Source organism: Dermacentor andersoni, chromosome 8 (assembly GCF_023375885.2).
Source record: "Dermacentor andersoni chromosome 8, qqDerAnde1_hic_scaffold, whole genome shotgun sequence".
In the NCBI taxonomy this organism is placed as follows: Eukaryota; Metazoa; Arthropoda; class Arachnida; order Ixodida; family Ixodidae; genus Dermacentor; species Dermacentor andersoni.
In genome coordinates this window covers 92,225,671-92,253,636 of record NC_092821.1, presented here as the reverse complement: position 1 = coordinate 92,253,636, position 27,966 = coordinate 92,225,671, and the positions used below count along the sequence as shown (strand labels likewise).

The window sequence follows — 27,966 nt, the reverse complement described above, 5'->3', positions numbered from 1 at the left end:
CACCTAAGTCCATCGCGTTAATAATTCGGACAAAACTAATCGATGATGACTATCCAAGTACGCGAATAGCGTTCTTTTTAGTTGAAAATTGCACACTGAGTGGGGCGGCAACCTTTGGCGAGAAACGGCACCGTAAAGAGTCGTGAACTCGACGCAAGAACCAGAGCAGAGTGAGGCTGCACAGAAGGCTGCTTTGTTTTGTAAAGCATGGGACCTCACATCGACGCGCAGAAGATCGAGTACCAGAAGTGGTCACCACAGCGATCGTGGTTCCCAGAGCCTTACGTGACTCCATATGCACCTAGAAAGGAGCAAGTGCAATGGACGTCACTACTGACGTCAATGTGCACCTGCTCCCTGAGTGCGCGGTGCAATTCCATGCATCGGAGCGAGGAACTGTCACAAGTGGTCCCTTGCGTGGCCTCTGAGATCGCTTGGCCTGCAAAATTGCACGGGTGGCGCGCCGGAGCGTATGTGCCGTGTAAATCTGCAGAACTACTCTCACGCTTTTCTCTATGGACACGCTGCGCCATCTAGTAGCGTGCCCGTAAAGTCCGGGCGTGGCTTCCGATATGCATGACGGGCCAGCGTGTGCTAACAATCAGAGACTGCCAGATTTGTGTCGCTGTTTGCTGGTAATCTTATGGCACCATCTGTTCCGAATTTATCCCTCACGCCGCGGCCATTCATGACGCAGAGTACTAAAGCGTCGGGCTGCAGTGCCTGAGAAATCCGAGTAGGGCGGGTTAGATTCATCCCAGCATCGAGTAAATTTTAAGCGATCTTTACAGTATTGAAGAACGCCGTGAAAAACGTTAGGACCACATTTTTAGCATGCACAACCTGCGGGCTCGGCCAAACTTTTGGTTAGTTAGCCGTAAAGAAAATCAGTTTGACAATGCGCTGAATGCTATTCGCATTAAAATGAAAAGGAACGCTACAAAATAGCAACCCTTCTCGTAGTTTCACATCGTGCTGCACTGCTACATGCAAAATGCTCACACTGCAACCACAAAAAGTGATGCCTGAATCGAAACCTGTGTGCACTCTGTTGGGAGTGCAATGCACTAACCATAAAACGCTAATGTAACTGCACAAAGCTTGTTTATTACAGCTGCGTATGCTGAAACTTACACTAATGAATAAAGGGAAAATCAGACATCCACCCGATCGTAGCAATTGCTACAAAGGAAACCCGTACGGGTTCCTCGAAAGAAAAGCCTCATAGTCGAAGAAAATGTCGTCCTGGTCCGGGACTCAAACCCGGGACCACCACCTTTCCGGGCAGCCGCTCTACTATCCGAGCTAACCAGGCGGCTAGCAGATGGCAGGGCGAAGTCGAATTTGTGGACAACACGAAGCAAAGGCAAGTGTTTGACGTAGTAGTTCTGCGGAAACGCAAGCTGGAGAGGATTTTCCTTTTATTCATTACGTTTCCGCAGAACTACTACGTCAAACTTACACTAAGGGCAGCATCCTTATTATTCTTATCTCTTGTGCGCTGAATAAATGAAACAAAGGCCAAGCATAACCTTATCTAAATATTCTTGTATGCAGCCGCGGAGGCCCATTTCTTTTTCTAAAGCGATGCTTCCTTGGCCTCTTCCTGCATTTTGTACATATAATCCAATTGGTATAGATTGCGGAAGCCCGAACGGACGTCAAAACGTCGTCAAACTGACGTCTATATATATTGTTGCGAGCCGGAGACAAGCACGAATGCTCTTTATGCAAGGTGAATGCTGCAGGCACCAGCTGACACTAGAACATGGCGGCCGAAGCACCCTAGCCACAACAACACTTCTTCGTCATCGTCTCTTGTCTGCACGTCCTGTTCTGCATCACGACACTACGTCGCCGGGGTTGGAGCGCCGACCCGGCGCAGCGATTATGGGCCGGCAAAGGCATGCACGTAGGGATTTAAATCGGAGACATGAACAACATTAGTTCTTGGCTGCACGGACGATGGGCCTGGTTCTTCAGCAGCAATCTCGTACGTCACATCCAAACGCTGTCGCATGATTCGGCAGGGACCTGAATATCGTGACAGAAGTTTTTCCGATAGGCCCACACGACGAGATGGTGCGCACAGGAGCACGATGGAGCCAGGCGTCCCTATGGTGCGTATCGTAACCGCACTTCTGGGCAGCCTTGGAATCACTGAGGCCAGCGCGGGCAATCTGAAAGGCCTGTGCTGCCATAGAAATCGCATCGCGGGCATAAGCGGTGTGCGACTCTGTGACTTGTGGAAGTACGGTGTCGGTGCAAAAAACCATCACGGCCTAACGGTAGATAAAACGATGAGTAACCTGCAGTGTGATGGCGGGACGACTTGTACGCGAAGGTGACATATGGCAGAGCGACGTCCCAGTCCTGGTGGTCTGGAGAAACGTACATAGCTAGCATGTCGGTAAGCGTTCTGTTCAGTGGCTCTGTGAGACCGTTAGTCTGTGGATGGTAAGCAGTGGCTATTTGATAATCAGTAGAGCTTAGGCGAAGGATATCATCAATGACCTTTGACAAGAAGTAGCGTCCGCGATCCGTGAGGAGCTGACTTGCAGCACCGTGGTGTAGGATGACGTTGTGTAGGAGGAAATCAACGACGTCAGTGGCACAACTTGTAGGCAGAGCTCCTGTAATGACGAAGCGCGTGGCGTAATCGGTTGCAACCGCAACCCATTTGTTCCCTTAGCTGAGAAAGAAAAAGGGCCAAGCAGGTCGAGTCCCACGCGAAAGAAAGGCTCACTAGGAATATCGATGGGTTGTAAAAGCACAGCTAGAGCCATGCGAGTGGGGTTCCGGTGTTGGCACAGGTCGCAAGCAATCACACACCGGCGCACAGAGCGGAAGAGGTTGGGCCAGAAGAAACGGCGCCGGACTCGGTCAAAGGTGCGTGCAACACCAAGATGCCCAGCGGTGGGCGCGTCATGGAGTTGTTGAAGCACGGTGCGTTGAGGGGGCCCCGGTACGGCCAGCAGTAGGTCAGCACCATCAGGGAGCAAGTTGCGTTTGTGCAGTACTCTGTCGGAAACACAGAAGACACAAACGGAAGGATCGGGAGTTGGCGAGCTTAACCCATCAATGATGGTTCGCAGAAAGAGATCACGGCGGCTGTTCATTGCCAATGTTGAGGAAACCTGATGTGGACAAAATGCTGGTGTAATGCTGGGTCTGTGGCTTTCGGTGGGTCAACAGGGTGGCACAAGCACTCAGCGTCCTTGTGTAAACGGCCGGACTTGTACATTGCAATGAAAGTGTAGACTCGCAAGCGCAGTGCCTAACGCCCAACGAGGTCCTCAACGAGGAGAGCCAGCAGAGCGCGTGGTGGTCGGTAATAACGCGGAAATGCGGACCAAGTAGGTATGGGCGAAACTTCGCTATCGGCCAAACCAGCGCTAGGTACTGTCGCTCCGTGATAGAATAGTTGCGCTCGGCCGTGGACAGAAGACGGCTTGCGTAAGTGATAATGCACTTCTGACCACGCTGAATCTGGCCAAGAATCGCGCCGATGCCATGACCACTAGCATCTGTATGGATTTCAGTGGGTGCTGAAGGGTCAAAATGGCTCGCCAAGAGTCTGATGAGTGCTCTGAAAGCTTCGGCCTGCCTCTGTCCCCACGTGAAAGTGACTTCGTTCTTTAAAAGCTCGATGAGAGGGCGCGAAATGTCAGCAAAATTTTGAACAAAGACGAAAGTACGAGCATGAGCCTATGAAGCTGTGAACGTCCCTAATTGAGCATGGTACAGGAAAAGTCTTCACGGCTCAACTTTGGCTGGGTCAGGTTGACTTCCATCGACGTTTAAAAGGTGCCCGAAAACGGTTATTTCACGACGACCGAAGTGACACTTCGACGAGTTGAGCTGAAGTTTCGCAGCGCGAAACACAGCAAGGACAGTCGCGAGAGGCTCAGTGGGAGTTTCAAAGGTTGGAACAAGAAAGACTACGTCATCGAGATAACACAGACAGATGGTCCACTTCAAACCTCGGAGAAGGGTGTCCATCATTCTCTCGAACATCGCTGAGGCATTGCAAAGCCCGAAGGGCGTGACTCTGACTTGAAAAAATTCATCAGGCGTAATAAAGGCTGTCTTCTCGCGATCCTTCTCATCAACAGTGATCTGCCAGTGGCCCGAGCGTAGGTCAATCGATGAAAAATATTTCGCCCCATGTAGACAGTCAACTGCATCGTCGATACGAGGCAATGGAGACGCCGTCCTTCTTGGTAATCTTATTCAGATGGCGATAATAAACAGAAAATCTCCAGTTGTTTTCTTTTTTCTTGACCAGGACAACTGGTGAGGCCCACGGGCTAGTGGAAGGCTCGATTATGTTCTTCTTCAGCATCTTCGCGACTTCGCTTTCAATGATGCGGCGCTCTGCAGCAGACACGCGGTATGGGCGGCGATGGACGCGACTTGCGTCACTGGTGTGAACCCGATGAGTGACTACGGCTGTCTGGCCCAGCGGGTGGTCATAGAAATAAAAAAAAAATATCGCGGTAACTAAACAGAATGCGCCTAAGGTCTTCAGTTTAAGCTGGAGAGAGGTCGGTAGCGATCCTTTTATCGACGTCGTAGTAGGGTGACGAAGCCGAACGGGAAACACGCGACGTTAGGGCCAACACAGGCAGAAAATAGTGGGCGCGAGCGGAGATATATCGTACTCGTGCACAGGTGTCAGACGGACCACTGTCGTGTTACCGGAAAGAACATGTGCAACAGGCCCAAACTTGAGAACGGGAAGCCAAGTAGAATTATCGACAATGGTGACAACGGTACTTTGGAGCGCGACACCATGCTGTAGAATAACGTTGACAAGCGGAGAGACGATGTAGTCGCCATCAGGAACATGTGGTCAAGCGTTAAAAGGTACAGTAGTAGCGGCTTGAGGCGGCATCCGGTTGAATTAGGCATAGATAGATAGATAAACTTTGTGAAAAGAATAATCAGAATAATCGCTAATGTTCGGGACCCCTAGTCCAGGGCTCCGCTGGCTCTTGCCCCCTTCTCAGCTCTTTGGATCAGCTTGAGCTGGCCGACGAGAGCCGAGCTGGACAACAGTGCCTCGCATCGCTCCCTCGTGGTGTTCGTGTCGTGGTGTTCTATGTTGTGTAGTTTGCACTCCCACGTAATGTGGTATAGGGTTGGTGTAACCCCACACCACGGGCATTCGTCCTTGTAGGCTGTGGGGTGTATGCGATGTAATATGTGTAGGTTCGTGTAAGTGCCTGTCTGGAGGCTACGCCAGGCAGCGACATCCTCTGTCTTTTGATTTCGATGGGGTGGTGGATATCGCAAGCGACTCCCTCTGTGGTAGTTCACGATGGCTGAATATTTGAAGTCGACAGGGTCCGGGTCTTCTGCAGCCGGCGTAATGAGTGCTCGGTTATGCACGAATCCTCGAGTTGCTCTGGCGGCCTGCAGGTTATCCGTGATGCCAGTGTGGCCCGGTACCTAGATGATGGTTTGGGTGGTGATGTCCTTAGGATCCTCTTGGAGTATTTGGGCTAGGACTTGTGCAGCAGGTTTTCCGATTCTTCCCTGTAGGAAGTTGCGGCAGGCCTGCTGCGAATCCGTGCAAATCGTTAGTGGTTTGTTTGCGTGTTGGCCTTCGCGGACGGCTAACGCGAGGGCCAGCTCTTCAGCTACCGTGATCGTGCAAGGGTGGGTCGGTGCAGCGGAGGTAACGTGGAACTGAGGTGAAACAGCGCAAAAAGACGAGGACACAAGGAAACAAATACCACAGACAGCGCTTGTCTGTGGTATTTGTTTCCTTGTGTCCTCGTCTTTCTCCCACTGTTTCACCTCAGTTTTAAGTATGAACCAACTAGCCCTCATCGAGATCTTACTAATGAGATAACGTGGCCTTGGTGGTCGCATACCACTGCCACTGTGCCCTTGTTCTTCGTCCCACAGATGGTGGCGTCCGTAAAACTCGTCGTGGTATGGAACCTGAATGTTTTCTCCATCTACTGGGCCCTTGCTCTCCTCCTGCCGTAGTGTAGGTTAGGGTCCATGTTGCGTGGTATCGGGGCAACGTGATACCTATCCCGGACGGGACCAGGTATCGAGCAGATTTCTTGGGTTCATGTTGTTATAGCTTGGAAGCCCAAAGTTTGTAGGACCTGCTGGCCCGTGTGAGTCCGCGCAAGTCTGTTGTTGCGAGACGTAAATGGCTCCTGTCAGTTCGCTAATGGTGCTGTACGTGTAACCCTAGCGCGAATAATTTTTCAGTCGATGTACTCATCGGCAGGCAGAGAGCGGTCTTGAAAGCCATCCTCAAGAGTGTGCCGGCCGGCTTCGTCTCCGACTGTGTGAGATGGTAATAGGACAGGCTGTATGTGATTTTGCTCACCACCAGGCTTCTGACAAGCCGGAGGGTGTCCCCTTCCTTCATGCCTCTATTCTTGGATGTTACGCGGGAGATCATGCATGATATCGCCTTGACACTGGTTTCGAGGAATGGAATGTCAGGTCGATGCGACCGCGGCACGCTGATCTAGTCCTTCGACTAATCGCTATGAAGACTCCACCAGATGTTATAGCGCTTCAGGAAACTAACGTAAGGAAAGACGAATATCGATTGCCAGGCTTCGTGGGTGTCCACAGTAACACTCGATGCGCGAACCAGCTTGTGGCTCTTTCCAGTGGTGGGAGGCGGCGCATACGCGCAATGCTTCAAAAGCAGCAGTGTACGTTCGTGCTGACTTGGACTTCACGGTTATTGAGACAGACGGCATCTGTGACGATGAGTTTGAGTGTGTAGCTGTTACTGTGAGCCTCAGAGGTGTGTGTACGACGGTGGCAAACATATACAACAGGCTTACACGTTCTTCCGATACCTCGCTACTTGAGTGCTTAGTGTCTCGGTGTGGTGCGTCGTTTGTGTTATGCGGAAATTTTAATGCCCACCATCCACGATGGTGTAGCCGTCCCCAAGACAATCGTGGGGCAAAGATTAACGAGTTCATTATCAAGAACGATCTACAAATACTGAATGACGGTTCACCTACATTTATTGGCAGAGGAAAGGAGCATTCAACTATAGACCTTGCGATAACAACGAGAGATGTGTGCTTAGCCTGGTCATGTGAACCCGACCCGTGGGGCTCAGATCACCTACCCATTTGGTTAACACCAACACATACTGCGGGTCGCCAGGAGGTCATTTATACAGTTACTAACTGGGACAAGTTCCGACAGCTGATCTCAGAGGCACCATCTCAAGACAGCCTATTTAAACCTATGAGGGAGTGCTTACAAAAAGCTACAGTACAACGACGACGGAATATCGGCAAACCAAATCCCGATCTAAAACTTTTGTGGCTCCGCGCATGTCGACGGCGCGCTTATAGACGGGTACAGCGCTCTAAACGACGCACCGACTGGACTAGATACAATCGCATTGATGCAGCCATACGGCGGCATACAAAACAGCTTCGTCGCAAGAGCTGGGAAGCTTTGTGTAGTTCGTTGCATACTGGAAGTGGTTTTGGAAATGTATGGCGCATACTGAAGGCTCTCCGCACTCCTGAAATCTGCAAGAATCCTACGGCTACATTGAGCATAGCGACTGGGCAGTCACCAAAAGTAATAGCAGAGGCATTTGCAGACATTTTCGTCTCTCCTGCATCCAGTGACGCCACAATTATCGACCTTCCTTCTTTGAAAAGTCACAGCACCGTAACCGCTTCCTACGGTCCTGCCTGCCAGATGGACGAGGCAGATTTCGCTCTTGAGGAGCTGCGACACGCGCTGAGCCTCTCCTAACGCCGCACTGCTCCAGGCGCAGATGGTGTGACGTACCAAGCATTGCGGAACGTTGATAATAGTTTCCATGACCGTATATCTGACGAGTATAATGAAGTATGGAGAACCGGTGTAATCCCTGCTGAGTGGAAATCGTCCGTGGTAATACCAATTTTAAAGCCCGGACGTCCGGCAAGGCACCTCAAGTCCTACCGACCAATATCCCTAACTTCAAGCATCATCAAGTTAATGGAGCGAATGGTCTTGTTTCGCTTAGATGTCAGGCTAGAGGAGCTGAATTTTTTCCCTGATGTCATGAGTGGCTTTCATCGCCGCCGTTCGGCTCTGGACAGCATATCAGACCTTGTCTCAGCACTCGAATTCGCTAAAGAAAACAAGCATTCCGCCTACATGCTCTTCCTAGACATACAGCAAGCTTTCGATTCAGTTCCGCATAAGGCGATTATTTTCGCTCTTGCAACCGCGGGAATTTCGGGTCATCTGCTCCAGTTTGTGCATAATTTTCTATCGGAGCGCCGGATGAAAGTGCGTGTCGGAGGAGTAACTAGTGAATACCGAAATGTGAAGTGCGGTGTTCCACAGGGCAGCGTATTATCGCCGCTTTTGTTTAACGCGGTACTCGCCGCGCTTCCAAGTCGTTTGCCTCGAGACACTGACTTCCCTGTGAGCATAGCTGTCTACGCAGATGACATTGCTGTGTGGATAAGCGGCCCTCCGCACCTTGGTCCGCGGCTTCGTGCAAGCTTGCAAAGAGCACTCAACGCTACTTCGGAGTACTTGGGTGAAGTTGGCCTGCTCATATCACCTGCTAAGTCGGCTGCAATAGCATATCACCCTAAACAACGCGCTCGTAGAACAATGAGCCGACTGTATCTTGACGAAACGCCTATAAACTGGGTGCGACAACACCGTTATTTGAGGTTAATTCTGAATGATCACATCTCTTGGCGTCTTGCCGTTAAATCTGTACGACGCAAATCGCACTCCCTCCTTAAGTATGTGGCCGCCTTGACTGCTCGAGATGCTGGTTGCGACCAAACAACGGCTCTTCAGGTGTACCAGTCATCTGTACTCTCAGGCATGCTGTACGCAATTCCAATTTTGAACATACCACCTAGTTTGATGGCCCAACTGGAGCGAGATCATCGCGTTGCCCTTCGACTAATGCTTGGATTACCTCGTGAGGCGCAATCTATTGCATTACTTACTGAAGCGCATCAGTTACCCCTGAGGCTGCAAGCAGATCAGAGAGCTCTGTATCGTACTGAGCGTCTGCACCGCGCATCGAATGGTCAACCGCTCCTTGATCGTCTCATTCAGCGCCCGTTATCTCGCATGGGAAAAATGGCGGCATTATTTATGGATATCACCACCATTTCTGAACATGCTGCTTCAGATACGTCTCCGCCTCCAAAAGGTATCACGAAACACGTATTGCTCATTTACCTCACAATCCCTGACATGCACAAAAAGTCTGATATGGCTGTTTCGGCAATATTCCAATTAGCTCAGTCTCACATGTTCGTAAAGTTTCCAGATTATGTTCAAGTTTTGACATATGCATCTGTGCACAACGACGGTCAAGGCGCCTCTGCAGCTTTTTACTGCCCTTCAACTCAAGAACGACGTATCTTTCAAATACCTCATCCAACTTAGTCAACAACTGCGCAGCTAGCAGTGATTAATGTTGCACTGAAATACGTGCAAGAGCAGTTAACTACATCGAAGGTTGTCATCTTTACGGACTCCCGTGCTGCCCTTAGCAGGTTGCAACGCAGTGATCTTGATTGTCCACTTGTGCGCAGTATTACTGACTCTGCGAGCAAAATTACATCACATGGGGTATCTCTCGTTGCTCAATGGATACCTTCACACGTAGGAATCGCCGGAAATGAAGAGGCTGATCGGCTCGCTTCAAGTTGCGTTCATAAAAACTGTGACTGCCCAGAAATTTTGTGCAAGCTTGATGACGCTCGTCTGCTGATTCGTCGCCACCTACTCAAGCAGCATCCAGATCAGCGCATCGCAATGGAACGTTCCCGCCCCATGTTCGTGGTCGAGGCTTGCCTCGTCGCGCTATAGAGAGCACAACTGCTCAAGCTGAGGGTTGGTTGCGTTAACGTGCACGAACGTTTATACAGACAAGGGCGTGTGGCAAGTCTTTTGTGTACGTCTTGTGGCTGCTACGAGACACTTCAGCACCTTATATTTGAGTGACCCGCTTTCATTGTGCAGCTCATGTCGCTAGTGAGCAACTGTAATCTCCTTGGCCTGCGGTGTGCGACACTCGAGGAATGTTTATACCCCTGTGGTTGTGCATCTAAACGTGATCAGGCCCATCGCGCCCTACTAACCTTTATAGAGTTAACTAACTTAAGTTCACGTTTGTATCATGAACATTCAACATTCTGTAGGAGCGTGACCTTCATTGTGTGATGTGTGTGATCAGTACTGTGCCCTAACGCTTCTTCCTTCGAAGATGGGAGGCGGCCGGTTCAAACACCTTGTAGTGTATATTGTGAACCGACTACCGGTGAAACGGTGATTACGTGCAGCTGTACTTGGCGTCTCATCGTGGAGAACACAATTAGCCGCATAGCGAACTAGCCATGGATGTGGTTGATAACTGTGGAGGCTGTTCGACGCGGCGTCACTTTAATTCCGGCTGCAGAGTTCTACTTTCGTCTTTAGATTTGTCCTGTTGCTCTTCCTTTCCTCTTTCCTTCTTCCTCCCCTCCTTCCTATCTTCCATTTCTGTGTTGCTGTCGCCTCCCTTCAGAAGAGTAGGCAGGCGTTGTGCCCCTTCCGGTGGCAGTTGCCAGCCTGCTTCTCGCTTTCCCTTTCCTGTTAACTGTGTATATGTATATGTGTTTTCAAAATAAACAATAATAATAATAATAATAATAATTTCGAGAAGTTCAAGGGTGTGTATGGCCCGCTGGTAGGACTGCAGCCACATGCCCAGCACCCTGACCTTGGTTTCTCTGGTATGAGGCCCCCGTTGAGGTGTACCTCGAGTTTTATTGTTGGGTCTATGGGGACTGTGTGATTACCCCGGCCTCGCCAGACTCGTAGGAGTTCAGATTTCTCGGGAAATCATTGTAGTCACCGTTGACTGACGTGTTCTTGGATGAGGCGAGCAGCAGTTTGCAGCCCTTCTTTTTCAATGAGGGACCCTGTTGTGGCCCAGTGTTATGTCCGGCTGCGTAGATTGTGTGCCGAAGACCTTCTACGTCTTGCAGATTGCTTGCGAGCGTGGTTGAAATGACATCACCTTGTGGTGTTCCCGTGTTGGGAGGGTGGTATACAAGAGTCTGGATCTCCCCCATCTTCAGCTCCGCCGTGCAGGGGCTCAGGAAGCTCTGAACATACCCGCTTTCAAAGCTCTGAAACTGGAAGCTCTGAAACAAAGTAGCTTTCAGAAGGAAAGTCCAACTGCACGATACCTGTAGCGCAGTCTATCAGGGCAGAATGGGTCGAAAGAAAGACCAGCCCCAAAATCAGGCCATGCGGACAGTGCTCTAGCACAATATATAGGACGGTGGTTTGATGACCGGCAATCGTTATTCGTGCTGTACACATGCCGACAACCGGTGGAGTACTGCCATCGGCAACGCGTACTGTGCACGGTACGGCAGGCGTGAGGACTTTTCGGATGCTTTGGCGAAGGGCGGCACTCATTACAGACATCCGCGCACCGGTGTCGACGAAGGACTTGACTGGGGCTCCATCCGCCTCAACGTCTAATATACTTCCAAGGGTAGACAATTTGATCAGAGGATTTGCTGGCCGGGTCGTTGTGTAACCTTACCTCCGGGAGCTGCACCGACTAATTTTCCTGTGGCACGAACGCGGGCAAAGAAGGGCGGGCCAGCGGCAAACGATGATGCAATGATGATGATGATGATGATGATGAGTCAATGATGACCGGCTGGTTCGGAAGGTTGGAGGTACGATGTTGGTATTTGCAGATGAAGGACGCACAGAGAAACGGGGAGCACCTTGATCTGGACAGTCGAACGGGAAGCTCCACATAGGGGGCGATGACCAATGACGGCGGTGATGACGAGCGGTATGTCCAACGCGCGCGCAATTGAAACAAATCAGCCTATCATCCGGTGTTCTCCAATCAGCCGGGTTACGACGGCGAGTTTTAACCACTGAAAATGGGGAAGCAGGGTTTGGGCGGGGCCGATCGTGACTGACAGCGGCATCACGAGGGGGCAGAGAGACGGTCGGCCTAAATTTACTATCTCCTGTCGGACAACGGCCTGTATAAGCAAGACAGAACATGCGTTGTCATGGCAATGCCGACGAGGAACGGCGAGAGACATGGGTTCGAGCTCGCGACGATTTAACCGTGTCAAATTTTCTTGTCCAGACAGAGGAGTTCCACGTGACTGTTCTTCACATGAAGACGTCGTCGAAGCTGCATTTGGTAGCCTGTTGATATATATATATATATATATATATATATATATATATATATGTGTGTGTGTGTGTGTGTGTGTGTGTGTGTGTGTGAAGGGAGTAGTTCTTCGGATCCGGTGTGTAATAAATTTAAAGAAGTGCACGCTCATCAAGAAAAGCAAAGCAAAAACAAGCATTTAATTTTTGCATTAGTAGACCCCGGCCGAAACATGGAAATTGTGTTTATTTTTGCATTTCTATGTGCACCTGAACTTCTTTCAACTACATAAATATTATACATTCACCCTTTATCTTCGTTATAAGTATATACTCATTGTCGTTGTCATCCTTTCAAGAGCGCAGAACGATGCTCCGACTACAGGTAAGTAACATATGAAGAGAGAGAGAGAAACTTTTATTCCTGTAAAGGATTTTCGTGCAATGGTTGGAGCCCCTTTACTCCTGGGTCCCACTGGCCTCGGCCGCACGCTTGTCCTGTCTTATAAAGGACTGTTGACCTATGAAGAAGTATGAATTGAATATGCGTGCGAGCCTGCACGCTTGCGTGATCCAATTTCTAGCTTCCCCCCGAGACTGCTAGAGCGCACTGTTGTGCAGGTTAGCCACAACTGCCCTGCTACAATTACTTTTGCCCACACCTGCACTTATCGGTTCAGCTATCTGGGCACGTTCATGCGAGCCTGAACGCACCACCACGATTTCTCGCGGTTTTCGGATAAAAATATACTGCACGGAGCTTTCAGCTGGATTAAGGAGCGGCAGTATAGTACTCAACGTGCTTAAAGGTCTACATGACCATTATATTTGTGTAGTTGTCATTGCCACGTTATCTGATCAAGATCGTGTCCCATAGTTCGTTCACGACCGCCGAAAACTGAGAAGTTTGTAGGCCTAACGTGGGCGAATCGCTACTGTGTGAAAGAAAAATCACGCGACCCGCGTACTTTTTAAACTTTCTGGATTTCTAATGCTGAAATTTGAAAGTAGACGCAGGATTTAGGTGTCATGCAATAATTTTAAATGCATTAGTAAAGTAAAGGTTATCAGCACCTTGGTGGCAAACTCCCCTGCACAGACACTAGACGAACTTGAAACGTTGTGCCAGAAGAGTTACGTCATATTAGCTTGTACTACAGTGCTCCATAAACGTCTACGTTATATACGAAATTACCTCGACAGCTAATTAGCGACAATTTTAGCGACTTTGGAGGAAGATATAACAGAAATTTAGTGCACTACTGATCTGTTCTGTTTTGAGCGACGCCTGTGTTTTAGTTAAACGACATTGCCAAAAAAAGTTGCCGGCACTGACATCGATTTGCGTAAACTTAGTGCAGGTTTAAAGCGGCTTGCAACTTTATAACTTGCCCATTTTAAGCAAGACATTGCATTTTAAATGTGGCATTCGGAATTATGTGCCTTCCCAGATACTCATTGCCACGTTCTGTTTAGAGAAGTAGGATTTCTGCGGCTAACTAGAGGCTAACAGCTTCCCTGTAAAACAAGCCAGGCGATAGGATCACTACCGTTTTTCATGGTGACGCCGAAGCTCTGCTCCACTTCTTTGTTGTTGTTGTTGTTGTTGTTGTTGTTTGAGGCGCTTCGCTCCTGTTATAGTCCACTGCACACTCGCCATCTACCTGACAGGTGTAGATATTAGCAACAGCAACGAACGTCTGGGTGCTATACGGAACGTATACCTGCAACTCGGCATGCTGGGTCACCGTTGGCAAGGAGACGGCACCACGAACTGCATCTCGTTGATGCGGTCGGCTTCGAAACTGCAAAGAATCATCGACAACCGCGAGCTGAACCACTACGTCGAAAAGGTTTACCAGTGGACCGTCGACATTAGATGGAAACTCCGACGTTCGCTCAGGTGAGCACAAGCAGTGATTCCACGTAAGTGATTGCATGATCATTTGTATATATGCCTAGGAATAAGAAGTAGCTCTCGCGAGTCCAATTTGTGTGTGCTCAAGCAAACTCTGACGGGTGGAGTTCGTTTACTCTACCGGTATCCAAGCAGAGTGAACGTACTCCATCAAGGAACACAAACAATTACAATAAGAGAGTGAAATGGGGTGTAATCAAGCACTTGTTCTTGAGGCAGTTGCCACTGCTCCGTTTGCTCTTGGCATAGATGAAATCTTCTTAAGGCATGGAGGAAACAAAAAGACTACGAAGAGCGTCACGTGATAATTCTGAAGGCGAGTCATAAAAAGGCTAAAGAAAATGTTCATGGCAAGCATGCCTTCACGACGTGATACGCACGCATTAATTTCTAACCGCCGAGTACGTGAGGAGTGCCTTGAAAGGTCCCGGAACCATGGAAGGCCTCCGTCCCAAGATTCAACGCGTATTAGTCTCCGGAGGGAAGGAGGGTTCGTGTCGGATGTAGAAGGGAGCCCATGACTTCACGAAAGAGATCTCTGGCTCTCTCCTGCGTCATCCTGCGGTGTCCGTGGCGTAGCCAGAAATTTGTTTTGGGGGCAGGGACACCGTTTTTACTGGACAATGGGACGGGGAGAAAAGGGGGTGCGGGCTGCGAAGGCCGCACAATCGCAGGTAAATTTCGAGCGAGGAGGCATCCCGGTGTGCCACCATATGGCTACGCCGCTGTTCTGCGTAGGATAGTGCGCGCGCGCAGGGCCCATGTCCGAGCTGCTCCGAGGCCATCGTCAACCGGCAGCAACTGCTGTGGCCGTTGTGCACGAAGTTATCATTGCAAGTTTGTGGGGCGACGAGTGTGAATTTTCGTTTCCTCTGGCATCAGTACTTTCAAGCATCATGATTACTTGTGGCGAAAAGGGCAAGACTAAGTAATGACTATAGGCGCCTCATGGAAAAATACTGCGGCAGCATAGACAGTTGCTTGTTGTAAATCTTGCCAGAAGTGCGCATCATCTGCGGTAACCTTCTTAGCGGGCTTCTCGTGAAGGCCCACAATCCTTCGTCTGAAGTGCGTTAGGTGAAGACTGAGAATTAGGTGCTTCAAAGACACCTCGCTCACTGCACCGAGTTGATGCGCACTTTACGATTCGGAAAAATAGCAAACAGCTGTCTTCATCGGCACTGTCACATGCTTCTTAAGCGGACACGATTCCTGCGACTCGGTAAACCAAGACATCACCTGTCGTAAAGTGGGTCTGTTCTATACGGAGGTAGAACGTGCGGCGCCGTCTGCGACAGTTTCTGTAAACTTCGATAAACCCGGACGCCTTCGAGTGGTGGGGGCATATGATACCCTGCGTGACCATGCTGCCCTTCATGATGTAGGCTTCACTATTTATCAACGTAAGAGACGCGCCCTTCCTGAAAATGGTGCAAGTTGCAGCAACAAACTGACGGCGTCAGACAACGGCCCCCGTAAGTGTAAGGCGCTTTTTGTGTCATAATGCAAAAAAAGAGGCGAGGCGTGCAGACAGGACACAAGAATAGAGAAGTGGACAACACGAACGCCGACTATCAACTGAAGGGAGCACTGAGGCGAAAAATGAAAGAAGGCACAAAACTCATCTGCCCAAGCTACCCTACTTTGGTTGTAGCCCAGCTTTCTGTCGTTCTGAGCTTTTTGTGTGTCGGTTGAGTCCTGGAACTACCCTGTAGGGCATTATCACGACGCTGAGTCATCTTGTCCCGAATATATTACATGCAGACAGCTGCATACAAAACACGACAGTTAGAGCTTTTTTTCATGCATCAGTTCTGGAAGCGGATTTTGAAAAATTGAATGATGTCAATGTATTCGGGGCCGAGAAAAGCGATCGTTCGGCGAATTATTTGGCGCACTGATGGCAAAGGAAGCGAAGCAACTACTGGACTCGGGCAAATGATTTGAAGTGTTTACTACCGAAAATGGGCGTGGCCTTCGAACAATAGCATATGAATTCCTTTCAAATCTAGCCGTTTAACATTATGACCTATATGTCTTACTGAAACTTAACGAACGTTTCAGTACAAGTGAATACTTTGCACAAAACTGCTGTTTTCGCAAAAATTGGAGATACCCTACTCTGGTTGTAGCTTTTAATGGCGGTATTCTGATTGTTCTGAGGTATAGGCTCAAAGCTAGACGGCGCTGCGACTTTAAGTGTGTACTGAAAGTCTCTGGGTCAAAATAAAATCAAGCGAAAAACAGACTATTGTGGTTTAATGGTGCTATTTCGCCAGTAGCGTATCTTCTCACGTTACTGCTGACCACCTGTATTCACTCTCAGCGGTTCTTAATACGTTGAAATAAAGACTGCTATATCTTAGTGATCTTAATGTCCCCGATGGTAATTAAAATAACATATATCCTTTCTCTGCATATAAACGCGCTAACTGAAACGCAAATGTCTTAGTATAATTTGTTTCGTTCTTGTCCTTAGTGCAAATAAACAACATTGCTAATGCATCTGGCAACATTTGAGACCTCATTTTCGATAATTTTGATCAGGACGTGGTTGTTCCGATTAGTGGTGGCCTTGCAAAACAGGACGTATGGCATCTGACATTGCAGATCTTTTATTTTTCTGCTGTTTGCACCACGACCACAGATGTGTGACGTCATGTTATATTTGTTTTCAATGGGTTATTGCTTTGGTATGTTTAAATATATTCAAAGTTATGACTTGTCTCCGATTTACAATGCGACAGATTTAAAAGTCGCTACGGAACTTTTTATTTTCCGGTAAAGAATGACATTGATGTGTATGCTCTAACATTGGCAAAGAGAAATCAACGATATCCCTTATGGTTTTCATGTGAATTGCGGGGCGTGCTCCGTAAAAAAGTGAACGTCCATCGTCATTAAGGATTATCGAGTGACCGCGAATTGTATAAGCAATCCAGTTAAGTTAGAGCGAAATGCAAATATTTTTGCCATCGGTGTGAACATAAGTAATTGGAATGCACGTAATTACACTGATCAAGGTGATCAGATCAATTTTTAAAGAATGCGAAGGTTTATACATAAGCTCAATGCGCGTATTAGCCACGCTACGAGTTCAGGTGGTTGGTCTGCCTCTCCTCATGCTGTTGCTCAGGCATTTGTCGGTTATTTTTGTTTTGTCTATTCATTATCGGCACCAGACGTCTCGGGCATGCGCGGACATACCTTTATCGGTGAAATTTTAGTCGTCAATGTGGTGATGTCATCGGGTGTATTAGCTGCTATGCGGTCACCAAAGCCGAAAATTTTAGCATTTCATGGCATCCCACATTTCATCATTAAGGGGTGTGCGTGTTTGTTTGCGGTGCCTCTCTCACACATCTTGAATTTGTTTATAAAGCGAAAATTGTTTCCAGAACTATGGAAAATTTTGATTGTCGTTCCAGAGCATGTCTGGCAACAGTGGGAAAGTAGAGAACTAGAGACCGGTGTCGCTGCTTTCTCCTTTCACCATAGTTCTTGAAGTTGTTTTGAGCAAGCATTTTTCCGTGCATATCGAGCACCAACTTTCACTGCAACAATAGCTTGATGCCGGAACAATCTACAAAAACAAACCTCGTGTCTTTTCTAAATGAATTTTCACCAATTGTTAAGGACAGAGGTCAGACAGATGTGTTCCTTTTGATTTCTCAAAACCTTTTTATTTGGTGATTTATAACATTTTAGTACATAATTTAAACATCTTTGGTGTCAGTGATGTTCTTTGTTTGCTCCTTAAGGACAACTTGCATCAAATAAAATTTTGTTCCCGTATCACGAAGTTTATCAAAACCATATATCGCCAGTCATCGATTCTTGGGCCCATTCTTGTCAATGTGCTCATAAGTTATCTCGCTTCTTGCATTACAAATGTCGAACCACTACTATAAACTGATTATATAAAGCTGTTAGCTTCCTTCAAAGGCATCAACGACTATCCTGCTCTACAAAGCGAAAATAATTCAGTAGTGTAATGGTGCCATTCTAGTGGCGTACTTACACTTGCACAAAAATGTTTCTAATATATTTTACTAGAAACAACGTGCCCTGCTGCTTTTGTATTAACTTTGAATGGTACACTTTTAAAATAGTATATAACATGAAGGTAAATGTTAATTTTAACAGTAACTTATATTTCAGTGATCATGTTGGCCATATTGCAAGCGCGCCTTCTAGCGTTCGTGGCTTTCTATCTTGAATAATTGATGACTTTAGTAATTTTCATTGTTTCATTAGATTGTTCCAACCTTTGGTTGTTAGTAAACATGAATACTGTTCAGCAGTATGTGGGGTATTCATCTGCAAGAGAAAATTGAAAAAGTGCAACGCAGATTCGTTAATATATTTTTGATTGGTACGTGGGCCGTTCCTGCTATGACAATTAAAAGAGAAAGCTTGACAGGTACACCATGAGAACATTTAATTGGCGACATAAAGTTCAGTACTGCATATTTTTGCAGAATTGAATTTGTAGGTATGCTCAATATCCCCGTTTGCTTTAATCTATTTGCTTTGATTTCCCGAGCTATTTCCGCGGAATCATGTGGTTAGAGTTAATGAAACCAGCAACTTTAGTTCCATGATTCGTTTACAGTGTCTGTTTAACAGCGGGAGATACAATAATAACGCTGACATTTTCATAAATGATAGCTTAATTTTTAAAAATATTTTCGGATTATTCTTCTGAGTTGTGTATTTTGTACGTCACATTTATTTGGTTCATCATCTCATTTCGCGTTTATTTTTATTCATTGCACACCTAATTATAAGGTTTGTTGGGTGTTGTATTTGGGCACACAAATAAACAATTCTGTTCAACTTGAAGGACCCATGCATTATGCCCCGCTTATGACATGATAGATCCGCGCGACAGCTCATAGACGCCAGCCTTTAAGCAAGCGTTCATTACCATAAATTACTCTCTGGCGAAAGCGTTCTTACACATGCAATCCCCTCAAGTATTGTAAGAAACGGTAAAGCGGTGGCTGTTAGCTCGTCTTGCTTCTCCTGTCACTGCTCCTTTGTCGTTCTCCGGCAGATTTGTACGTGATATGTAATAATCTAGTATACCTCAACTCCTGCTACGGCGTCGTTAAGGAAATAAAGTCTTGTGATGTTATGTGATTTCAGTGTGAATATGTTATTGGAAAGTCATCGCACTAATTTCATTGTACTCTCAGTTTTAAAGAAAAAAGTGTTGCAGAGCCTTTCTAAGAAAAAAGTTCTAGCTTCTCAGCAAACGGGCACAAGTGGTATAACTAAAGTCATTTTACTCGCATGCACACTGCAGGAAAGGCGTGGACGCCATTATCACCAACAGACCGGACCGCCTCGCCACCATTTTGAAGGAAGATGAGTTCCGGGGCATGGTCCGACCCGCCACCATTCACGACAATCCCTGGACTCGTTTCGGTGACAAATCTCCAGCTCCAGGGACGCCCTTCGTGGACGTGGATGTTGAGGGTCACAGATGAAATAAAATACAGCGTTCAAGCTAGCAATTTAGCAATTCGGCTAGCAGCATGCCAGGCTACTTTCACGGTAATCTTGTCATTGAAGTGTAAATATTTCGTACTACATTCCTGAATGTACAAAAATATAAAGCAGATTCTGATGGCGTGATGTGGGAAAATTCATTCTGTCGTAAGGACAAAGGAAACGTATGCGGGTCATTACGACCAACGGTCATACTTTACGCACGATCCAAATGACAAAAATCCACCGGCGCTGATATCTTGGGGTACATTACGGAAATCCAGGTAAGAACTAATTTTCAGTACCCGCATGCAGCAGTCGGGAAATAATTACTATAGTCTTGTGGGTGACGTTGACGGTGTCCGCGTTATCCTCTTGCGTGTTTTCGGGAGGCGCCGCTTCCGAGACCTTCGGTGATGGAAGCGGAGTCAGCTAGACGTCCGGAGGAGACCGACGTCACAGCGTCGAGCGCTCCGAGGAAGCGCAATCACCTGATGAGCGACACAGGCAGCGAGGACACCCTGCTGTATTACTCTGCTTCAGAAGAAGATCTGTCGGATGACGGCGACTACTTGACAGTTGTGAGGCAAAAAGGAAAGAGGAGAATCGTCACTGCCTCCTCGTCTTCAACAAGGACGACGGCGGCAGCAAAGGCCCATGACACGGCTCATACCATCCTCTTCTTACCCGTGACGCCGACCGACAACCTGAATCGGCTAAACAGGCAAGCCGTATCTGTAACACTAGAGGCTGTTGTTCCAAATGAGATCACGGATATGAGAGTTAACACCCGTAAGAACATTCTCGCGGTTGATGTCAAGAACCGAGCAGCATTGGATATCTTGAGTACAGTGAAAATGCTGGGCAAGATAAATGTTCGCACCATAATACCACAGGACAGCAATACTATATCAGGTGTGATTTATGATGTCGATGAGTCAATCGACGACAACGATCTGCCTATTTTGGTCAAACCCGCCACAGCAGATGTTCCTATTATTGAAATCCGTCGCCTAGGAGATTCACGCTGTGTGAGGATAACTTTCAAGGGAGGTAGCTTGCCGTCCCACGTGAAAGTTGCATTTTTTCGTCATCCAGTGCGACCGTTCGTTCCAAGACCACTTCAGTGTCGTAATTGTTTGAAGATCGGGCATGTCAGCGGCATATGCAAAAATTCGACCGTGTGCGCGAGATGTTCTGAGCAGCACAGTGCAGATGCTTGCCGTGCGACTCACTTCAAATGCGCCAATTGCTCCGGTCCCCATGAAGCATCGTCGAAAGACTGCCCGAGACACAAGACAGAGCGGAAAGTCCTCAAACAAATGGTGAGAGACAACTCAACTCACAGAGCGGCCGCCGCCAAAGTACGACGGCGTAGTGTCCGCCGTCACCGTAGACGATCCTCGTCTACTAGAAATGCTGATACCGTCGCAAGACAGCCGATACTTCCCGAGGCTGGTGCTCCCAAGGCGCTCACCCACACTAACAACACGGTGTCTGATGACGCAGTGAATACCTCTACTGCAAACGACTGGCCTGCACTTCCGACATTAAGTCCTCCAGCCCAACAAAGGTCGACGGTGGACTACCGACGAACCAATGAGGGCACAGATCACGTGCGAGGTCAAGACAAGCAAGTAATCGCCATAATAAGATCTCTAATGAATGTCATTCGCGTGTTGTTAAACGACATGCAGACGCCATCTGCTCGAGGTGCACTACAAGTGCTGGACGGCCTGGATCCGGTTCTTGCGAGCCTCGAGTAGCAAGCACAATGGCTGTACCGCGTCAGCCGTTCTTCAGACAAGTCAAGGAAGCATCTATTATGCAATGGAATGCCCGTGGCCTGAAATGCCGCAGTGATTTTCGCCATTACGTTTTCACCAATCGATGCCCCATTGTTGTCGTCTGTGAACCGAAGCTACAGACACCCGTCCGGATCTCAGGCTATGAACCTCATGTGTCATCGACTTGTACTGACATTAGCAAAGTGACCATCTACATACGGTGTGAATTGACATATGTTGTTCATCCAGTGCGGCCACATGACACTAATCAGTATGTGTGTTTGACCGTGAAACAACAAAACCTTGCGTTTACTTTAGTGGGCGCTTACCTTTCTCCATCAAGTCGTTTTGATAGGCGGAGACTGAGTGACATTATAGATGCGACACCTGGTCCATGGATTGTTGTTGGGGACTTCAACGCGCATCATTCACTTTGGGGAAGCAACAAGATAAATTCGAAAGGAAGAAACCTCGTGTCCTTTGCTTGCGACCATGAACTTTGTTGTCTAAATGATGGCAGTCCCACGTTTCTGCGCGGCCGGACATATAGTAGTTGTTTAGACTTAGCATTTGTTTCGCGATGCCTCACTCGCTGCGTCCATTGGTTCGCAGATATAGAAACCCACGGAAGCGACCACATTCCTACCTACCTGAAGATAAAAGGCCTCACCAAATCCGTTCCATCAAATTTTAAACAAACAATAGATTGGCCCGTGTTTAAATCCCTTATGGAAGACGCATGCCACGAAGGCATTTCGTCCACACTAGAATTTGAGATCGCCAAGGCTATGCAGGATGCTATGCGCTCATTTCGGCCATTAGAAAAATACACAGATTTTGATTCGGAAATACAGAGCCTCCGTGCAATCCGCCGGCGAGCGGAGCGACGGTACCGACGGACTAAATCACTCTACGACCTTAGAGAGGCCAGACGCATTCAAAAGAAAATTCAGCGTCGCCTTGCTGTACTGCACAATCAACGCTGGAAGTCGTTTTGTGAGTCTCTCGACCCACGTAAACCTCTGTCGGTTGTCTGGAGAACAATCCGTGGTCTTCGAACAGCTCCTCAACAGCGTCGTCCATTTAAGTCTCTAGCCCTACATCAAGGACGCCGAGAAGTCGAGGTGGCCGAAGATTACTGCGCAAGGATCGCGGGTCCGGCGCTCACGTATTCACCTTGCGCACCTATTCCCATTGTGCCCCCTTGCTCCCGGGATCCTCGTATGGACGCTGCTTTCTCCATCGAAGAACTGGAGGCCGCACTTGCTGGTTGCAGGCGATCTTCGTCACCAGGACACGATGGCATCACATACTCTGCGCTTGTAAACCTTGGTCAAGAGGCCAGAGATGCCCTTCTTGGCCTATATAACGCATCATGGCGTGACGGCTTGGTCCCTACAACGTGGAAATCCAGCCGGCTTGTTCCACTCCTCAAGGCTGGCAAATCACCGTTGGAATTGTCATCTTACCGTCCAATAGCACTGGCCAGCTGTGTCGGCAAGGTAATGGAAAGAATGATACTTGCACGGCTAGAATGGTACTTGGAATTCTACAACGTCTATCCAGAGGTAATGGCTGGTTTTCGACGTGGCCGCTCGTCAATAGATAGCGTTATCGACCTGGTAACATACGTACAACACCAGAAACATCTGAAACGAATCACTGCGGCCCTATTCCTTGATGTTAAAGGTGCGTACGACAATGTAGATCATCAGGCAATTCTGGACGGCTTAGAAGCTGTAGAGATTGGTGGACGCACCTTTCACTGGATATGCAACTATTTGCATGGAAGATCTTTCTTTATTTTGACTGAAGACGGACCAACGCCATCTAGCTATACCAGTCGTGGTGTACCGCAAGGCGGAGTACTCAGCCCTACCCTTTTCAACCTGGTGCTCGTTGGTCTCGCTGATTCGTTACCGCAAACTGTACAGCTCTCCGTATATGCAGACGACATTTGCATATGGGCTTCAGGCGTGACACGTGTACAAGTCCGCGCACGACTTCAGAAAGCCTCAACGGCTGTGTCAAGATACCTAAGAAGACAAGGCCTGGAGCTTTCTGCTGAGAAATGTGCAGTCGTTGCTTTTACTCGTAAATCGATGTCCCCGTATGCTTTGCGGATTAATGACCAAATCATACGATATAGACGAACGCACCGATTTCTTGGCGTCATCATTGATAGAGACTTGTCTTGGAGCCCTCACATCTCGTACATGACAAAGCGTTTGGCCGCCATTGTGGACCTTCTTGCGTTTCTCGGCGGAAAGTCCTGGGGCGCAACAGTACCGTCAATGTTGCAACTATATCAAGCACTGTTTTTGGGCTTCCTGCGGTACAGCTTACCTGTAATAGGTAATACTTGTACTACGAATATTCGCAAACTCCAGAGCGTGCAAGCCCAAGCACTCAGGACTTGTCTCGGTCTTCCCAAAACAACGTCATCGATTGCGACAGTGGCCATAGCCAGAGACGCGCCTTTGACAGTCTAGATTGATACAGATGTCCTGAGAGCGCACATCCGACATCTGACTCGGATTCCCTCACACCATCTTGCTTGCTTGCCAGCAAAAAGGCCACTTTCAACTTTTGCTAAAACTATTGTAAGACATCAGTCGTACTTGCCATCAGAATTTACGCCCGCTTCACGATTGTCAGATCCATTGTGGTGTCTGCACCGGCCGCAAGTGCAACTGATAATTCCAGGAGTCAGAAAAAAAGCTGGAGCGCCATTGCAAGCTTTGAAGCAAGCAACTTTGGAGCACATTCACAACGTGCACAGATTCCGGAAACATGTATACACAGATGGCTCAGTAAAACTCAACAGCGCTGCTGCTGCAGTCATCATCCCGGCACAATCTGAGGAAATCAAATTAAGAACTTCATGTGTGACCACATCGACGGGTGCAGAACTCGCGGCGCTCCGTGCTGCACTTGATTTCATTAAGCAGAAATCACCGCAACAATGGACAGTCTTCAGTGAGTCCAAGGCAGCCCTTCAGTGCATACGAAGCCCAATGCGCCACGGACCCAATGAACAACTGGCCTCAGAAATTCGGCACATATATCATCAAAGCTATGATAAGGGACACAACATAATCTTTCAGTGGCTTCCAGGACATTGTAACATCAGCGGGAATGACCAAGCCGACGAAGCCGCCCGATCGGCACATGAAAGTGGTCAACGAGTCTTCATTCCGCTTTCGCGAACAGACGCTGCGGCTGGGCTGCGATTGATGTCCCGTGAGTGTACTTTGCCCCTGTGGGACTCAAATGTTTTCACCATGTGTCGGTTGCGTTCGTTGTCTCCGGACATACGGATGCACCTCCCGCCTGGATTACCACGACGTGAACAGACCATGCTTTACCGTCTGTGGCTAGGCGTTGCCTTTACAAACGCCTATGCTTTCCTCATAGGAATGGCCAACAGCCCCACGTGCGACACATGTAACATCGACGAGACGCTCGCACACATTATCTGTGTCTGCCCGCGATACAGTGCTGAGAGACAAGTGATGTGCAGGGTACTGGACCAGCTGGACAATCGTCCACTTTCAGAACTAAAAGCTTTAGGCCAATGCTCCGAAAGAACATCCGCGTTGAAGGCCTTACTCGCGCTATTAACGTTCTTGCGGTCTACGGGGCTTCACGACAGACTCTAAGAATGCCGCCCCCTACCGTTCTGTAGTGTACGCGCTTTGTTCGTGCTTGTCTCCCTTTCTTTCTATCTCCCCCTTCCACTATGTTTCTCTTTTTATCCCTCTTAACCCTTCCCCCTGCGCAGGGTAGCCAACCGGAACTACCTCTGGTTAACCTCCCTGCCTTTCTCTGCATTATTTTCTCTCTCTCTCTCTCTCTTTAAGGTGGATTCACGACAGATTTTTCGAGAACTACAACCTGAGCTCACACGAACACAAAGATCCTCATCAGAAGAATCCGCTACAATATGGCGCCAGAGTAGCGCACCGTCGTTTGTTCTCTGATGGCATGCGGCGAACGCCTCCAACGATACCATAATGGAAACAAAGCACTGCATGAGTGGAGGTCCGTCTGCGGCGGCTGCTGTAAATCGCGCTCATACGTCACCCACGCGCTGCCTCTCGTGATGTCTCGATTAGCGAGGCAGGCGCGCCGCTTTTCGCTCCGTTGGCAACGTGCCAGACGAGACAGATTATTCCCGCCAGCCATTATATCGCGAAAAGAAAACACGTATGGAGCTGCGCTCAAATTTTGCATTAAAGAGTGTCATGTTTCGTCGGTAAATTTTTAACTATCAAATGTTTTCTCTTTCTCTCTCTCTCTCTCTCTCTTGTACTGTCACTTGTAAAATAGCTTAAGGGGCCCTGAACCACTTTTTATCGAAGTGGAGAAAGACATTTGAAGTGAAGATAGGCTATTTCAGAACCACTTTGCCGCAAAAAGTACTTCAATGCGTTCAGCAGAAGCGGAGTTATCGGCAATCAAACACGGCCTCAGTTGTGCTCCCTTTCCTCCTCCAATGCCTTGCACTGCGAAGGCTACCGCGGAGACGTCACCGTGGTGCGCAGTTCAAATTTCCGATTTGGTGCCTATGCCGCGCTAAACGTAAGCCAAACGCGGCTGTCCTCAGAGAGCCGTAGTGCGTTTAGCCACTGGACTCGTGGCGGCACCTCGCGGCGGCCGAGGTGCAGCCGAGCGCAGCGACCAATAGCAGTCGCGTATTGCAGTGTGCTTTATGATGAAATAAAGCACAGAGAACAGAGCGAGGATCATGGGGTTTTTGAAACGAGAGCATTGGAGAAAAAGGTGACTTCGCGCTCCGCTTGCGAGCTCCACGGTCCACGTACGACAGCAGAACTTGGCTGAGATGTTCAGAACAGCGTATGCTACCCGCGGACTATGTTATTTCATCAAGCCCGAGGGGTGGTTCAGGGCCCCTTTAAATCTGTAGGCTATATTTTGGAAGAAATTGCACAGAATACGACATATATAGGGCCACATGAGAAGTGTACTTGTCATGCCAAATTTATCCACAAATCCTGCCGTTGAGCCTTATGTGTAGCCCTTTTTTGTGTCATTTATTCCACAGTAAAGCCGCGCCAAGTAGACCGACAACACGTCCACCTTTAGGCTATAGAACCTTTTCACCGGCTAGTTCGAATTCGCTCACTTAAAATAGATGGCGTTTGCGCCACGCTTAGCCGTTTGTTGCCTCAAGACCCGCCGCGTCACCTCCATGGAGGTTCGATTCCAGGTCGCGGCGGGTGCGTCCCGGTAGGGGTCGAATGAAAAGTCGCTCCTGGACTTAGCTTTAGGGGCCCGTTAAGGAACATCAGATGGTCGAAATAAATCCGCAGCCCCAGCACTAATGAGTATCTCATAAGTCACCGTGTAGTTTGAGAATGCTAAACAAAACATAAAAAGAAAGTCTGCTAAATATGATGTACGGGAACACAGGTGAGTAACGCTGCTACCTAGTTTAGAGGATTAATAATTGTGGCATTAGCTCATTGGTCTTTGCATTAAAAAGCTGATAAGCTCATAGTGTTTTATTCCCGCAAATCAGAAGCGTCGAAAAGAGATGTACCACTCGTTATTGGCCGTTGTGTTAACTCTGCCTTGCTGTAGCTACTGCCCTACCAGGTTTCCTTCGTCCGCGTTCCTTTGTGCGACAACCATAGTATAAAATGTCGAACCGTCGTCTGACCTAAACCAAGGTGTGCTGTGGTGAAACAATTTTGCGATTATTTTTATCAAACGCATGGTTCCCAGAAAGAAATGATGGTCAGATGGCACCGAAAATTTAGCAGACATTCGCTCGCGCTTGTAAATTCGCTGAAACTCGCTGAGTTTCACCTGCCAGGGATTAGATATATGAGTGCACTCGTTGGAGATCGAGTATGCCGACGAATAAGTGGGAGTTTGCATATCATACGTAATAGCACTCGAAGCTAAACGCTTTTTCACCTGCCACAATGTAAACGAGTGATGAAAGATACTGCGCATTTTCTGTAAGCTACTACAAAACTTCGAGACATGGATGCTTTAAGCTCGGAGCGCGCCACGAAGAAATCTAATGCAAATGACACATTCACGTGTGGTCACGTAGAAAATAAGTGATTGAATGACATCTCACCCAAACACGTTGCTGAATGTAAAACATGACAGCCTCTGGTTTCTAAGCCATTCGCATTAGGCGGATAAAAAACGGTCGAATGACAGTAATCGCGATTTAATATAGTGGTTGAAGTGCGTACCACCGTCTCGAAAAACAATTTGTAGTCCCGCACCGTACGCTAATGCTGGCACCATTTAGATAAGGCGTAATGAAATGTGGCGGATAAATATGGGTCATTTGCATGTCTTGTGACGCTTTGGCCAAAGTTCCGTGCTGTTCACACAGTCGTTGCCGATGACCAACGCCGAAACAGCAGCTTGCTGTGCTGCGTCACGCGTTGTGCGCTGCCGTAGAAAACAGAGGAAGAGGAAGCCAGCTGAGGCAAGCAATGGACGTGTCATCACGTGATCAAACGTAGCGGGGCACGCGAGAGCGCGCTGAAAAGGGTCGATAGTTGCCCTAACTGGTGTTTTGCGCATATAGCAAGCGTA

At 48.3% G+C, this 27,966-nt stretch overlaps 1 protein-coding gene across 1 annotated transcript in view; it reads left to right on the top strand.

Annotated features, from left to right (window-relative positions):
* The window catches only part of LOC126528899 (dermonecrotic toxin SPH-like), a 40,676-nt gene extending 20,938 nt beyond the window's left edge, over positions 1-19,738 (top strand). Inside the window, exons 5-6 of the mRNA XM_050176488.2 lie at positions 13,849-14,080; positions 19,407-19,738. Of these exons, the coding sequence (XP_050032445.1) occupies positions 13,849-14,080; positions 19,407-19,590 (416 nt within the window). The 3' untranslated portion in view covers positions 19,591-19,738. The remainder of the gene's footprint in view (positions 1-13,848; positions 14,081-19,406) is intronic.
* The last annotated feature ends 8,228 nt before the right edge of the window (positions 19,739-27,966 follow it).